General features: G+C 42.0%; 1 protein-coding gene across 2 annotated transcripts in view; it reads left to right on the top strand.

The window, feature by feature from the left end:
- LOC139535626 (FYVE, RhoGEF and PH domain-containing protein 5-like) overlaps positions 1-16,955 on the top strand; it is a 46,690-nt gene that overhangs the window by 15,162 nt on the left and 14,573 nt on the right. For both annotated transcript variants that reach the window (XM_071335227.1, XM_071335226.1), the window contains exons 6-7: positions 8,858-9,009; positions 9,425-9,581. In XM_071335227.1, the coding sequence (XP_071191328.1) occupies positions 8,858-9,009; positions 9,425-9,581 (309 nt within the window). The remainder of the gene's footprint in view (positions 1-8,857; positions 9,010-9,424; positions 9,582-16,955) is intronic.

Raw genomic sequence — 16,955 nt, 5'->3', positions numbered from 1 at the left:
GCTTCAGTGGGCAAGTGATCACCAACACTGGACAGTTGAGGAGTGGAAACACATCGCCTGGAACATGACAGCGAGTTCAGTTTACACATAACAGGCTGTTTGCAGCATGAATGTACCACCGTCCAATTTACAGCAACTGCATGATGTCATTGCGTCAGCATGGACCAACATCCCTGTGGAACGTTCACGACACCTTGTAGAATGCCCCAAAGAATACAGGCTGTTCTGGAGGCAAAGGAGGGGTCCGACCCGGGACTAAATGGGTGTACATAATAAACTGTCCTGTGAGTGGATCATAGACAGCTGTTGGTCAGAGCACGTCTCCAGAGCCGCTGAGCCAGAGTATTGCGTATTAATCCTGCAGTAGAATTCATTGCGGCCAGCCAGAAGTTCAAACGAACGACTAAAGTCCCTCAGAAAAAAGAATCATGACTCTAGGCAGTAAAAAGAGTCATTCAAAAAAGTTACAATTCATTCCTGAACTGCACATCACTACATTAAAACGTGATTATGTTAGTGTCACCACACACAGGCTAAAACTTCAGTGACTTTATGGCACTTCTCTAGGAAGGAATGCTCTTGAGAAGGGTCATTTCTCTATTCTAAGAATTGGGGAAAACATATGAAAGTTCACTAATTGATTGAAGGTGTCAAAATGCTTAAACAATATCAATTGTCCCTCCTGGTATGGCTGTCTGGTAGCTAACACCATCTATAATATAAATCCATCATGTATCTACAAGGACAAGCGTCTGAACCTCATCAATTTCAGTTTTAGAACACTGCAGACACAAAACAAGTAGAGACATACACACCACAGTGAGATAATACTGTGACACTGTGTGCTTTAGCGCCTCCCGTTCATCATGTGCTATCGATCCCATCTGAGTTAGCATTCATCACTGCTGCTGTGAAGCAGACCTGGCTGCTACTTTATGTCCTGGCTGCTCCCTCCACTGGGACAGACACAGTTGTCTTACTCACAGCTCACTAAGCCCCTACACAGGACAGCAGCTTCACCCTCTACTTCTCTCATCTACTCTCACCCCCAGTGTATAGAATAAAAGCATACAGGGTCAAATGACAACATTAGACAGTTGGTTGAACAGGGAAGCTTCGTCAAACCTGAGAGACAAATATATGAACAGATCAAACGTCAGATCGGAGTATCATTTGTTCAACCTGTTATTTGGGAAAGTCCTGGAGAAGAAAACTCAGAAGAAGAACTTCACTTCACATTTGGGAACAGGGTCTGGAAATGTGCTGTATTTTTTGTTATTCCTTATCAAACAATGGAACAATAGCTTGTGTGTTTTCTCTCAACTCTCACTGACGGTGGTCTTTCCCCCCAGCTGTGTGTGAGTATTAGAGAGCTCTAGGGAGTGTGTGGGGTGGGTGGGGGTGGGGGGGGGGGTCGTCTAGGAATGTCTGGTCTGTTCCAATCATGCATGGATTGCTGAGTTAGGTCTGTTGGAGAGGGAACCCACTTAGGAACATCCCTCTACTGTTATAGCTTTAAGAATTATAAGAGGCGAGTGTTGCATTTATGCATTATGCAACAGAGTAATGAAATATTGTTGAATATCATGCCTGGAAGCTGGGTATGAGGGACATATAGCTGATATAATAACCTTATTGAGAAGGGGGGAAAAACAAGGTTAAACAACCTGCGTTCAGTATTCAAAAAACATAGCAAGTGTGCAATTCATGAAAGAACACACTGTACAAAAGGTCATGAATAAGAATGTTCATGATCTTTACATGAAAGACTCAGTAACGAAGCAACAAAAAGAAGGCCATATATATCGATATGTCTAGAGAATCTACATAAGAAACCTAGTATAATGATGATGTATAGTACAATCATTAGAGTGGACTTGTGTATAATATTTGCATCACTCAGTTTGTTTAATGGGATCAAAGTGCATAGACTACAGCTTTTACAGTGAGGGAAAAAAGTATTTGATCCCCTGCTGATTTTGTTCGTTTGCCCACTGACATTGAAATGATCAGTCTGTAATTTTAATGGTAGGTTTATTTGAACAGTGAGAGACAGAATATCAACAAAAAAATCCAGAAAAACGCATGTCAAAAATTTTATAAATTGATTTGCATTTTAATGAGGGAAATAAGTATTTGACCCCTCTGCAAAACATGACTTAGTACTTGGTGGCAAAACCCTTGTTGGCTATCACAGAGGTCAGACGTTTCTTGTAGTTGGCCACCAGGTTTGCACACATCTCAGGAGGGATTTTGTCCCACTCCTCTTTGCAGATCTTCTTCAAGTCATTAAGGTTTCGAGGCTGACGTTTGGCAACTCGAACCTTCAGCTCCCTCCACAGATTTTCTATGGGATTAAGGTCTGGAGACTGGCTAGGCCACTCCAGGACCTTAATGTGCTTTTTCTTGAGCCACTCCTTTGTTGCCTTGGCCGTGTGTTTTGGGTGATTGTCATGCTGGAATACCCATCCACGACCCATTTTCAATACCCTGGCTGAGGGAAGGAGGTTTTCACCCAAGATTTGACGGCACATGGCCCCGTCCATCGTCCCTTTGATGCGGTGAAGTTGTCCTGTCCCCTTAGCAGAAAAACACCCCCAAAGCATAATGTTTCCACCTCCATGTTTGACGGTGGGGATGGTTTCTTGGGGTCATAGGCAGCATTCCTCCTCCTCCAAACACGGCAAGTTGAGTTGATGCCAAAGAACTCAATTTTGGTCTCGTCTGACCACAACACGTTCACCCAGTTGTCCTCTGAATCATTCAGATGTTCATTGGCAAACTTCAGACGGGCATGTATATGTGCTTTCTTGAGCAGGGGACCTTGCGGGCGCTGCAGGATTTCAGTCCTTCACGGCGTAGTGTGTTACCAATTGTTTTCTTGGTGACTATGGTCCCAGCTGCCTTGAGATCATTGACAAGATCCTCCTGTGTAGTTCTGGGCTGATTCCTCACCATTCGCATGATCATTGCAACTCCATGAGGTGAGATCTTGCATGGAGCCCTAGGCCAAGGGAGTTTGACAATTATTTTGTGTTTCTTCCATTTGCGAATAATCGCACCAACTGTTGTCACCTTCTCACCAAGCTGCTTGGCAATGGTCTTGTAGCCCATTCCAGCCTTGTGTAGATCTACAATCTTGTCCCTGACATCCTTGGAGAGCTCTTTGGTCTTGGCCATGGTGGAGAGTTTGGAATCTGATTGATTGATTGCTTCTGTGGACAGGTGTCTTTTATACAGGTAAGAAACTGAGATTAGGAGCACTCCCTTTAAGAGTGTGCTCCTAATCTCAGCTCGTTACCTGTATGAAAGACACCTGGGAGCCAGAAATCTTTCTGATTGAGAGGGGGTCAAATACTTATTTCCCTCATTAAAATGCAAATCAATTTATAACATTTTTGACATGCGTTTTTCTGGATATTTTTGTTGTTATTCTGTCTCTCACTGTTCAAATAAACCTACCATTAAAATTATAGACTGATAATTTCTTTGTCAGTAGGCAAACGTACAAAATCAGCAGGGGATCAAATACTTTTTTCCCTCACTGTACATTCAAATGAACCGATCATAAATCATGGGTGTACACCTAACTAACTAATTCAGGTAGTGCCCTTGCTCAATGGTATCCAGTATGAACGATGAGGCTCCCTTGATTCAAGCTGTCAGGTTCCAACTATCCAAGCAACCACACACACTAGCTCCATGACAAAACATCAACAGTTTACCAATTCAGCAAACTATTTTTTCATTTGACCTTTATTTGACCAAGCAGGTCAATTAAGAACAAATTCTTATTTTCAATGACTCCTTCAAGGCAAGAGTCTCATTTAGTTTTTGTTGCATCTGGAAATTGAATCCACAACATTCTGGGTTAGGGGTTTCCCTACTTCAAATGCATTGGTTCTCCATACAACATTCTTCTGAGATCAAAATGGGATCAAATGAATTACTCAGGGTACCGCATTCAATCTATTCTATATGTGAAGGTCGAGCTCCAGTGCCTTACTGGAAAATGTCAATTTTTCAGCCAAACCTGCTGGGATCTAGACTGTACACTTACTCTGACAGGCAGTAAATGAGAAATCATGGAGAGGAATGACAACAGCTGTATTTGATGCATCACTGACCTCTGGGAATCAACAGTTGGTTCTCCTCACTGCCCTCATTCAGAATGTCCCCTTCTGCTTTACTGTATTTCCTGCCTAAGGTAACTGGTACAAAGAAGCAACCCCATTGCTATCTTATATTCTATCTATTTTTGAAGAGGTGAAGTTACAGTGGACATAGCTGAATAAAGCTAAGTAAGTAGCCTTGCGCGAGCCAGAACAGCTCACATGGCAGGAGCCTATCCCCTGTAGCAGCTTGATGTACAAGTACACCGCGTGGACAGGAGGCTAGTCTATCACAGGGCCTTACCCCCAATCTATCTCCTTAATGCTGAGATGCATCAAGTCCCATTTTTACTGTCTTTGGTATGACTTCGCCAGGGATCAAACTCACAACCTTCCAATCTCGGGATGGACACCTTAAATGAAGGTAACATTGACCTATTCTTGACCTTTCTCTGTGTAAGGTACCCTGGTGTCAATGAGCACCGATGTGCTCCAGTGCTTGTGTAAATTCACCTCAAACAATGCCTGGTGCGTACGTTTCTGCGTAATCATCTGACTGACTACCCCTGGGCTGACGAGCCCACGTTGTCAAGGCAAGGTAGTCAATCTAGCTGGAACAACACTGATAAACCTAAGCACAGGGCTGGCTGACGGCCGGAGAGAACCACCACAAACCAAGGAGCTGACACACAGGAAGTGATGTCATCAATGGCTTCTGGAACCTATTCACCTTGGAGGACCTGAGCCCTAGGACCATGCCTCAGGACTACCCGGCATGATGACTCCTTGCTGTCCCCAGTCCACCTGGCCGTGCTGCTGCTCCAGTTTCAACTGTTCTGCCTGCGGCTATGGAACCCTGACCTGTTCACCGGACGTGCTACCTGTCCCAGACCTGCTGTTTTCAACTCTCTAGAGACTGCAGGAGCGGGAGAGATACTCTCAATGATCGGCTATGAAAAGCCAACTGACATTTACTCCTGAGGTGCTGACTTGTTGCACCCTCGACAATTACTGTGATTATTATTATTTGACCATGCTGGTCATTTATGAACATTTGAACATCTTGGCCATGTTCTGTTATAATCTCCACCCGGCACAGCCAGAAGAGGACTGGCCACCCCTCATAGCCTGGTTCCTCTCTGGGTTTCTTCCTAGGTTTTGGCCTTTCAAGGGAGTTTTTCCAAGCCACCGTGCTTCTTCACCTGCATTGCTTGCTGTTTGGGGTTTTAGGCTGGGTTTCTGTACAGCACTTTGAGATATCAGCTGATGTAAGAAGGGCTATATAAATACATTTGATTTGATTTGATGACACCTGACAACAAGAGCACATCCAATTTGTTGTGATTATTTTCGTCCTTCCGGCCCATTCACAAACAAGCAAAACATTGTTAAATATGAATTACATTTGTCATAACTATTAATTAATGTGCACAGGATTTGAAAGATATGTTAATTCTATTTTGAGGAGAAAAATAAAAAAAAATGAAAACATTTGTTTTCACTTAATATGGAGGAAGACAGGTTTGTGTCATCGATGATGTGAGGCTATTGTTTAACTTAGCAACGACCACAAAGTGTAAAGAAAGCTTCAGAATGTTGGAAAACCCATTCACTTACAGTACATGTGTTTTGCTTGAAATGAACATGCTTTATTTTGGGGGTTGAAATCATATGCTTTCCATCTTAACTGGCTGAATAATAGATCCTTTACTAGCTACAGCGCTACTAATATCCAACTTCGTCTTGATGAATGTCTCTTCTGTACTAGATATATTTAGCTGGCTAGCTGCCCATTGCTAGCTGGTTGGATGGGCAGCTAGCTAGATAGGTTGGAACTGCATAGCTAGCTAGCATTACAGATCGACAAACAAGGTGAAAAGTATTATCTTAGCTAGATGGGTTATGAAAGTAATGCCTTATTGGAAAATAGTTCACTAACTAGCTAGTTTGCTGTCTTTGGTTTGCTTTAAAGTCATGTTCAAAATGCTCAACAGCTAGATCAATAGCTTGATCACTCACTTTTGGGCGTGCAGTTTGTCCCGACCGTAAAACACATTTTAGGTTTTTCAAACCTGATCTGTCATCCACGACAACTAGCTGGCTCGGGTCTTTGAATTGCACAAAGTGGTGATGTCATTTTCTCATCAATATTTGTAATTTATGCTGATGAAGAGTGACAGCTTCTGCTTTGACTCAAGCTATATATATAGATATAGATATAGATAGCTAGGTTTACATGACACACAAGTTCCTCTTTTTAGTTTAGCTATATTAAAATAAATGACAGAGTTGCAAATTATTGGGGCATAGATAAAATGTTGCCGTTCTAAAGCAAATTTGCTGCAAATCTACAAATTTTGCCATGGGGAGGAGAGAAGATTTAGCAATTTTATAACTCATTTTATGCAAATCTACACATTTTGCCATAGGCTGGAGGCAAATGTTTGCAGTTTTTAATATGACAAATAATGATCAATGGCCCGGTCGGTAATTCGACCATGCTTACTACAAGTTTACAAAGCTGGCCGCGAAACTAACTTAGCAATCTAAAAATATTTTGCTGACACTGGCTTATTGAGTGACTACTGATGCACAACCAAATTTCGAAATTGCACCTATTATTCTAACTCTCAACAGTAAGTTGAGACCCCGACGGAGTCCCCCCCCCAATTAAAAAAAAAACATTATTATTATTGGTTGTCGGGCCTACAAAAAGGCGGTGGGGCCAGTTGCCCATCCCTGTTGTCGGCTTTTGAATTAGCATTTCACCATCATGGCTTTGTAGCTTGAAATATGTGGTAAAAGTTATAATTTTTTTAATTCAAATTGATGGCTTGCACAACACAAGTCAGACATCAACTCAATTATAGATACAATACAACATTTTAAAATATATATTATCATATTTTAAGCCATTTAATGCAGCACTAAAATTAATGAATGCATTTCAATGAGAGATTAACTTTTCTTTTCCCCTTGTGGGTAGTACCGAAGCTGTTGGCAGAGGCGCTTTCGAACGTTTAAACTTGTCTTCCTCCATAAGCACGCAGAAGCCAATGTTCATTAGCATTAATCAATGAATCAATCAACTGTATTTTATAAAGCCCTTTTTACATCAGCAGTTGTCACAAAGTGCTATACAGATACCCAGTGTAAAACCCCAAAGAGCAAGCGATGCATATGAAGAAACACAGTGGCTAGGAAAAACTCCCTAGAAAGGCAGGAACCTAGGAAGAAACCTAGGAACCAGTCTTTGAGGGGTGGCCAGTCTCATAGAGAATGACTGGTGGTGTTAGCTAGTTATCTTTGTGGCACAACAGATTGCAAATATCTACATAAAACATTTTATCATTGATATTCTGTGTCTAACAAAATTGCCATTTCAAGTACTGTTCTTTGATTGAAAAGATAGTCTAAAATGCTAAATAGCTAACACCGCCAGTCATTCTCTATGAGAATGCTAACACTAACGCTAACGTTAGCTTCTGAGTTGGCTTTTTCCACATTTTGTTGTGTTACAGCCTGAATTTATAATGAATTAAATTGAGATCTTTTGTCACTGCCGCAAACATAATTCACCATAATGTAAAAGTGGAATTATGTTTTTTGAAATTTGTACAAAATATTACAAATGGAAAGCTGAAAAGTATTGAGTCAATAAGTATTCAACCCCTTTGTAATGGCAGCCTAAATAAGTTCAAGAGTAAAAATGTGCTTAACAAGTCACATAATAAATTGCATGGACTCACTCTGTGTGCAATAATAGTGTTTAAGTGATAATGCCCTCGAAGCCAGTGTTTGAAGGATATATTGGCAAGGGTGTTGTTAGGCCCAAGATTAAGTCCCATATATCCTCCAAACACCGGCTTCGAACAGGTTAAGAAACAAATTAAAATAATGATTAACATATTTTCATGAAAAAAATAATTTTGTTTGGCCTGTTTTTCTATAGAAATGTCTTTGAATATATCCATAAAAACTATTCTGATTCATGATTTTGACTGGCTAAGAAAAGTTGCCTGCCTGTCTTTCTCGTCCTAACTCACGACACGTTCATTACTATGGGACAGCAGGAGATTGAATTTAAATACTGAAACAATGTTGCAAATGTCGGAGAGACAGATAGCAAGTTTTATACAAATCTCCGTTGTTGAAAACCAAATGTTAGTCTGAAAGAAAGGGGAGATAATGTTACAGTAGAAATCAAGTTTATAAATTGCCTGGTTGGGCTGATGAGACGGATGGATTGCGCAGTGAGATGGAACAGTAAATAGGCATTTCAACGTCATAGCCTTACTTGTGTAACTTATGGAATAGAAACCGGTTGGAATGTGGTTTTAACCAATCAGTATCCAGAATTAGAACCATCCGTTGTATAAGACCATATAGTTCATGTCAGTATGTTGATAAATGGTAGGGTTGTGGTCAACAATGTATCAGTGACCAAGGTCATTATGCAACCCAGCAGCTGGTATATAACCCAGGTCCAGAACTCCTTTTCCTGAGTGGTTAGACAGGCAGAGACTGGGGAAGAGGAAGACAGACTGAGATGATACTGGGTTAGAGGAACAGGAAGGATGGGAAGCTCTAGGAGGATCTGACCCCCCTGTAACTCTCTCCCTCCTTTTCCCTTTCCCCCCTTATTCTTTTCCTCCCCTTCTTCCTGCCTCAATCCCTCTCCCCTTCTCCCTCTACCCTCTCTCTTCTCTCCCCTTCTTCCTCCCTTCTTCCTCCCTCTCCTGCAGGACTTCAGGGCAGCAGTGTCGGAGGCGGTGGGGGAGGATGGGGAACCTGTGGTGGAAGAACAGAGGCTGGGGGAGATACTGGGCACACTCCCTGAGGTCTACATACTCCACAGCAACATCCTCACTGAGCTGGACTCGCGCATCAGACAATGGTGAGACATTCAGTACGTTAAACACAGTGGGATATCTATATATGCAGATTCAGTGCCTCTTTTTATATCCCTGCTGAAGACACAATTTTAGAAAGATGCGTTTAATGTATGATTTTAATTAGCTAATATTATTATTATTATTATTATATGCACTCATAAATAAATACCCACAGACTTGTAAATTCCATAGAAATGAAAAAGCATAGACAGTTCTGCATTTTAAACGCATCAAGCAGAATGATTGTAAATAGTATCCAACTGTATATTTTTGAATTCTTATTCATTCAGGAGCTCAGGAGGTATCGACATGTTTCTATATCCGTAATTCAATAACTTACCTGTCAACTGTTATTCAATAACATACACTGTCAACCAATCCTCCAAACCTCAACATGATTCCATTCCCCATCACCAGGGAGGAGAGCCAGAGGGTGGTGGATGTGATCCTGTCTCGACGGGAGGAGTTTGCTGTGTTTGCTACCTACATCTCTGAGTATGACCGGAGCATGTCCCTACTGGCAGAGAGCTGCAAACTCAACCCTGCCTTCCATGACATCGTCAAGCAGTTTGAGGTAAGACGCTATACTTAGTCTGAGCTTAGAGACTACTTATAAAAGTGGAAGTCCTTTACCTAAAACCCCAATGTGAGTCTTTATCTTGTGTTGATTTAAACTAACCTTTGGATATGCATGCTCAGAAGAATCAGTCCTGAGGTCATAGCCACTGTACCTGCCAGTCTGTAACAATGTCTTTATTCAGCCAGGAGTTCCCCGTTCCCTTTATATAGCAGCTTTAGTTTGTCAACCAGACTCCACTGGGAGTCAATGGCCTTTCCAAACCCTCTCTATTCTGCTCTATGGGACTGACCTTTTCAACGTGCTACTCTCATGTTTTATACCTCTCAAAGACCGAACACAAACCTTTTTTGTACTGTGCATCCCTTTATCTTAGCTGTCAACAGGAAGTACTATCTGAGAGGATGTCATCACTGGTTAACGGGAATTTATCATGTGATCACCATATCCATCAGGAAGAATACGTTACGCAAACTTGCTTTGCACAGCTCCGTAGTATGCAAAGGTATTCTCAGTTGAGTAGGGAATGTGTAATCAAGGTCCCTAATGATGATGATAGGAACTATTATTAACCATGGCAGATGATGTAAAACACGCTCCCAGATAAGACCATCTGAATGCAGTCATGGATTTCTTATTTCCTCTCCAGGCCTGACTGGCCTGTGTCATTGATTCAGCGCTCATATAGTGGAAGTTTCTCACATGCTTCAGGTCACCTTGCTTACCGTGTTAAGTCCTATTGATTGGTTATGATAGAGTTAGCAGTTTGACTTGGAGAATGATCTATAAACGCACTATTTCAATATTGGATTGGCCTTTGTGTTAAGTTTTTCCAATGAATCTACCAATTAGTCTCAGCTCTCTTTGCTACAAAGATTGTACACAAGACCACCCACAGATATGCATAACATACCGTTTCTTGCATATAAATGAGTTAGAGGTTCCTAGACATATTTTGAATCACCTCAAGTTTCATTATAATTATTTTAATTTTGGAAATTAGTCTTGGCTCTCACTGCTACTAAGATTGTACCCAAGACCACCCACAGATATGCATAGCATACCGTTTCTTGCATAGTCATGAGTTAACGGTTCCTAGCCATATTTTGATGTGTAGTGATTGGTAGACAATGATTCTACGCATCTCAATAGTGATTAGGAATGCAACCAGACAAGGAAGCAACTGTCTCAGCTTATGAATATTCAGGAGCAGCTGCCCTCACCAGATATACTGTGGCTCTACGGGACTGGCAATGTAGGTATCGCAGAGAGAAAGAGAGAGAGAGTGCGAGAGAGAGAGAAGGAGAGGAAGGATAAGAGAAACATTTGACTTATATAAGCTCTTTTTTTCAACCACTCTATAGATAAAATAAGCATTATCACTAAATGTATGTCAGAAAAATCCAGTGTTTAGCTCAAAGTTAAACACTTTGGGGAATGTTATGAATATTAATGTTATTTCTAGTTAAAAGCTTTTAACTATGCATAGCATCCCCTCGTCCTGGCTTTGTAGTGGTTACATCAGAGACAGTAAGAGGTAATAAAGGTGTGATGGCTGCTGTGTGGTGTGAGAGGACTGCCAGGGGGACTCCTTCTGTGTGACCTCCCTGTAATGAGACACACAGGGCTCTCTGGGACAGCAGTAGAAACTCACAGGTCACAGCCAGAGTCACAGCCACGCAGCTGAGAGGTACAGTAGTTTATCCTGCTATGGCAGTTTAGCCAACGGTCAATGCAGAAAGTATTTTCCATAATGGCAGGTGACCATTTAGATGATTTCGTGACCTTGGGACTATTAAGGTTCTATCTGCTCCTAGTTCTGAGATATTGGACATCAACGTTTTCACATCCAAGATCTCAGAACTGTTTTGTAGTGAATTCTTCTTTCATAACCCATTAAGTTCCTCACCTTAAAGATACCCCAACATTTGAAGACATTTGTAAATCAGTTTTTTTAGGGTTTGTAATCGCAGCTAGAACCTTCTAGTTCTGAAATGTCAATCTGGGTTCAGTCGTAAGGTTCTATCTGGCACAGAATGTTGCATTTATTTCAATTTCAATAGAAACATGCAGACATTTAATGATTCAATGATGAGAATAACCTTCCTTCTTTCTAATCACATCATCAAATATATTAATTTATGTTCATCACACATTTGTTAAAGCAATAAAATGACAAATACACTATATCTTATGGAGAACTGGCAACATTGCTAAAGCTTAGCTCTGGATGAGTACTGAAACTGATATATTGTTCTGGTCTCTGACACTCAAAGTCAGTAAACAACCTACTAGTTATCAATAAAATGTGGTAAGTTTGTAATTGTAGTGAAATACCACTTCCATGGAGGTTTTCTTATTGATATAGAACAAGACAAAAACAGCAATGTCTCTACAATGGGCTCTAAACATGCTTTAGGGAACCTGTATTTATTTGTTTCTACCATACGTTATGCCAAATCTTTTGAAAAGTGGTGGAAAAATATAAATTACAAAAGAGGACCAGAACCGACATGAATAATCAAGGATATGATAAATGTATAGTTTTGAGAGAATTCAAATTTTTCAAATCGCAGATCTCAGAACTGTTTTGTGATGTCTTTCTCTTTCATGACTCAGTAAGTACAATATCTTACATACATATGTTATTTTATTGTGTGATTGGACTGCAGATGAACCTTATAGCACCAAGTTCAAAGGATTTTGCTCAGATAGAACTTTCACATTTGTAATTTTTTTTAATCGTAAATGTACTTTTCTTTGTTGTTGACATATCTCACATGTAAATGACCACCTAAAGAGCAACTCTATATGAATAACTAATTGTCAGATAGAACTTAGTCCCAAGGTCTCGTACATTCTTGTATACTTTATATCTCTTCATTATTGGTTAGATTAATGTTCATTTTGTAAGCTTAAAGGAGTTTGTCCTTCATCTTTTTCCTCTCTCTCTCTCTGTGAGGTAAGTGGAGGGTTAAGCTTTTTAAGCGTTGGTCCAGCAGTGCTGTGTTGTGGGGTGTAATTTCATTGTGGATGTGGTGATGACAGTGATGAAGTAGCTAGGCGCTGTGATCAGATCACCATAGGACCTTAAAAGATAAAAGCCCCTCTTCAGCCAATTTGTTGTTTACTGTGCTGCTATATACAGCGGCCAATGGTGTGTGTGAGTGTGTGTGCATGTGTGCATGTGTGTGTGCCTGTGTGTGTGTGGCTGTGATGTTGATGTGATATTGAATGCTTGTGTTGGTGTTTGTGCCTAGGTGTTTGTGTTCCCTTGAGAAGGAAACACAAGAGGAGGAGAGTGTTTGTGTGTGAGATGCAGCAGGTGCACAGAGAGAGATAAAGACAGTGTGATGGTGATAAATCCCAGTATAGGCAGCTGGGTAATGAGGCAGACACAAGCTAATTAGAGAGGCAGCCTCCTTTACAACTCCCCAATTAGATCAGCTGTGTGTGCAGCCAGCGAATCAGCTGGCCATGACTGTATGTATGTGTGTGTGTGTGTGTGTGTAGGCACCGCCTCTTTTTGGCTCACTCACCCAAACAACCACGCACTAATTATCATATTTGGCTCGCCACAGAAGCCATTTCAGCCGTACAAGTGTCAACTGGATCACAATTTACATGAACAAGCGACACTTGAGGTGCTGGTGTTCTGTCAGGGAGAGGTTTTAATGATGGGATGTTTTTATTGAAAAGGGAGGGGAAAACTGAAGGGTAATCCAAAGCGAGAGAGAGGAAACCACACAGAGCTAATGTAAGGTGCCTTTAGAGAGACCCTTATGGAAAAACACATGACTTTCACATGTGATCACATGTGATCTTATGTGAAGTTAATGTGATAACGTGACATCATATAAAAGCAACATGTGATAACATGAAACTACACGTGATAACATTTGAGCACATGTGAAAGCATGAGTTACATGTCTAGCATATCACAGAGGGTGTTCTTTAATGAAAGAGTATCCAACATAATCCAGATAGAATCCAGAATTCCCCAGGGCAGCTGTCTAGGCCCCTTACTTTTTTCAATCTTTACTAATGACATGCCACTGGCCATGAGTAAAGCCAGTGTGGCTATGTATGTGGATGACTCAATACTATACACGTCAGCTACTACAGTGAGTGAAATCATTGCAACACTTAACAAAGAGCTGCAGTTAGTTTCAGAATGGGTGGCAAGGAATAAATTAGTCCTAAATATTTCAAAAACTAAGAGCATTGTATTTGGGACAAATCATTGACTAAACCCTAAACATCAACTGAATCTTGTAGTAAGTAATGTGGAAATTGAGCAAATTCAGGTGACTAAACTGCTTGGAGTAACCCTGGACTGTTGTCAAAACATGTTGATACAACAGTAGTAAAGATGGGGAGAGGTCTGTCCATAATAAAGCACTCTGCCTTTTAAACAACACTATCAACAAGGCAGGTCCTACAGGCTCTAGTTTTGTCGCACCTGGACTACTGTTCAGTCGTGTGGTCAGGTGCCACAAAGAGGGACCTCGGAAAATTACAATTGGCTCAGAACAGGGCAGTCGGCTGGCCCTTGGATATACACAGAGAGCTAACATTAATAACATGCAAGTAAGTCTCTCATGGCTCAAAGTGGAGGAGAGATTGACTTCATCACTACTTGTTTTTGTAAGAAGTGTTGACGTGCTGAATGCACCAAGGTGTCTGTTTAAACTACGAGCACACAGCTCGGACACCCATGCATACCCCACAAGACATGCCACCAAAGTCTCTTCACAATTCCCAAGTCAAGAACAGACTATGGGAGGTGCACAGTACTATATAGAGCCATCGCTACATGGAACTCATTTTCACATCAGGTAACTTATGCAAGCAGCAAAATCGGATAAAGAAAACAGATAAAAATAATGTGAATAATGTGAAAGACACACACAGGTACAGACACACATGAACATGATAAGACACGCACTCTAAACACACGTGGATGTTGTATTGTAAATATGTGACCGACCTGCTCAAATCGGTCTTACGTAGCAAAATTCGAAATTGTGTTTTTTACATTGGATAAAATTAGAGACTCAGAGCTACAAAATGGTACATCATACACTACAGTTGAGGAACAATGGGAAAGTAATTCTGCTTTGAAAGTTAATAAACTTGTAAACTCACTTTTGAGAAAATGTCCTTTGAATGTTTTGGTACTACTATTGGAGAGCCCTTCTTTGTCTACACCCATTCGGCATCGTTCCCACCCTCTTAAGCTTTAGCCCCACCCATCTCTTTAAGGGGTTGATCCGATCGTTATATACATACAACAGCAGTCAAGCACCCAAGCTAACTTGCTAGCGAATTCCAGATACAAATGAGAGAACATTACTCGTGTAACGGATGTGAAATGGCTAGCTAGTTAGCGGGTACGCGCTAGTAGCGTTTCAATCAGTTACGTCACTTGCTCTGAAACCTATTAGTAGTGTTGCCCCTTGCTCTGCAAAAGCCGTGGCCTTTGTGGAGCGATGGGTAACGATGCTTCGTGGGCCACCGTTGTTGATGTGTGCAGAGGGTCCCTGGTTCGCGCCCGTGTCGGGGCGAGGGGACGCCGTAAAGTTATACTGTTACATTGATGCTGTTGACCCGGATCACTGGTTGCTGCGGAGAAGGAGGAGGTTGAAAGGGGGGTGAGTGTAACGGATGTGAAATGGCTGGCTAGCTAGTTAGCGGGTACGCGCTAGTAGCGTTTCAATCAGTTACGTCACTTGCTCTGAAACCTATTAGTAGTGTTGCCCCTTGCTCTGCAAGGGCAGCGGCTTTTGTGGAGCGATGGTTAACGACGCTTCGTGGGTGTCAGTTGTTGATGTGTCCAGAGGGTCCCTGGTTCGCGCCTGTGTTGGGGCGAGGGGACGGTTTAAAGTTATACTGTTACACTCGCCCCAGCAGAGCTGGTTAGGCTGTTATGTTATCCAGAGCATTGGTGACTGCAACTGTGCTGTCAGAATGTCCATTCATATATTCTGAGCATTTCGCTCTCAGAGCATCCAGAGTGCACACTGGATGCTCTGGCCGATGAGTAGAGTTGATCCGAACATTCTGACCTCACAACGGCAGTCAAGCGCCCAAGTTAACTGGCTAACATTGGCTAGCTTGCTAGCTACTTCCAGACACAAATGAGAGAACACCCCACTCTGACCATTTTACTCGCCCTGGCAGAGCTGGTTAGGCTGTTTTCATGTTTTTCAGGGTGTTGGTGACTAACTGTGGTGCTGGTAACAATTTACCCAGCTAGCACAGTGGATCTGGACCGATTCCGGCTGAGAGTCGGGGCATTCGGCTGAGAGTCAGACTCGGCTGAGAGTCAGAATCGGCCGACGTCATGGGGCCCGGGTCTGGGCCGCCTTCGGCAGTATTACTTGTGGCTAGGATGCAGGGATTGAGCTCGGGCCGATTCCGGTGTGAGTTATCTGGCCCAAATGTATTACTTGGGGCTCGGGCCAATTCCGGTGAGGGTTATCTGGCCCAAATGAATTACTTGGGGCTCGGGCCGATTCCGGTGAGAGTTATTTGGCCCAAATGTATTACTTGGGGCTCAGGCCGATTAGGGCTACGCTCTGGCAGATTATTACACGGGCTGCTTTATATAATTAACATTTCATTATTTATTTTTTTACATATTTTCTCATTGTTTCTGTGATAAAAAAAAATACAATTAACATTTAAATGAAATTCTTTCAGAGTCCTGTGTAGTATTTTAGTATTTTGATACTTTGTGCAAGACAATTGATAAGCATTAAAACATTTGCGGCTGGAACTTCCCGAGTGGCGCAGCGGTCTAAGACACTGCATCCCAGTGCAAACTGCGTTTCTACAGATGCTGGTTCGAGACCTGTGTCGACCGGGAAACCCATGAGGCGATGCACAATTGGCCCAGCGTCGTCCAAGTTAGGGGAAGGTTTGGCCGGCTGGGATGTCATTGTCCCATCGTGCTGTAGCGACTCCTGTGGCAGGCTAGGAGCATGCACGCTGACACGGTCACCAGGTGTATGGTGTTTCCTCTGAGACAAAATGCTTTTTTGTGGATGGGAATGATTTGTATGTATAAAATGTATAATAGTAATATTTTAAGTCACTAAATCGGGTCATTTTGTATACATTTATTTAAATTTGCATCGGGCTGCTTCTGGGGTGATTCTGATAAGATGCCGGCAAAGTCGTCTGAATTCTGGTAGACAGAAACGGCCCGATGTACTTTCAATTTGATTCCTGGCCGAGTCCGACACCCGATTCCAGGCCAATTCAATCAGTTCCGCCCCCCCGGAAGAGTGCCGCTTCTGGGCCGATTCCTCATTGCTAGCTGGGTAATTACGCTTTTTTGCCAACGTTTACTGACACCGGCCATAT

Source organism: Salvelinus alpinus, chromosome 12 (genome assembly GCF_045679555.1).
Source record: "Salvelinus alpinus chromosome 12, SLU_Salpinus.1, whole genome shotgun sequence".
Lineage (NCBI taxonomy): Eukaryota > Metazoa > Chordata > Actinopteri > Salmoniformes > Salmonidae > Salvelinus > Salvelinus alpinus.
Note: the sequence above shows the minus strand (reverse complement) of the source record. Positions and strands in the feature narration are given on the sequence as shown.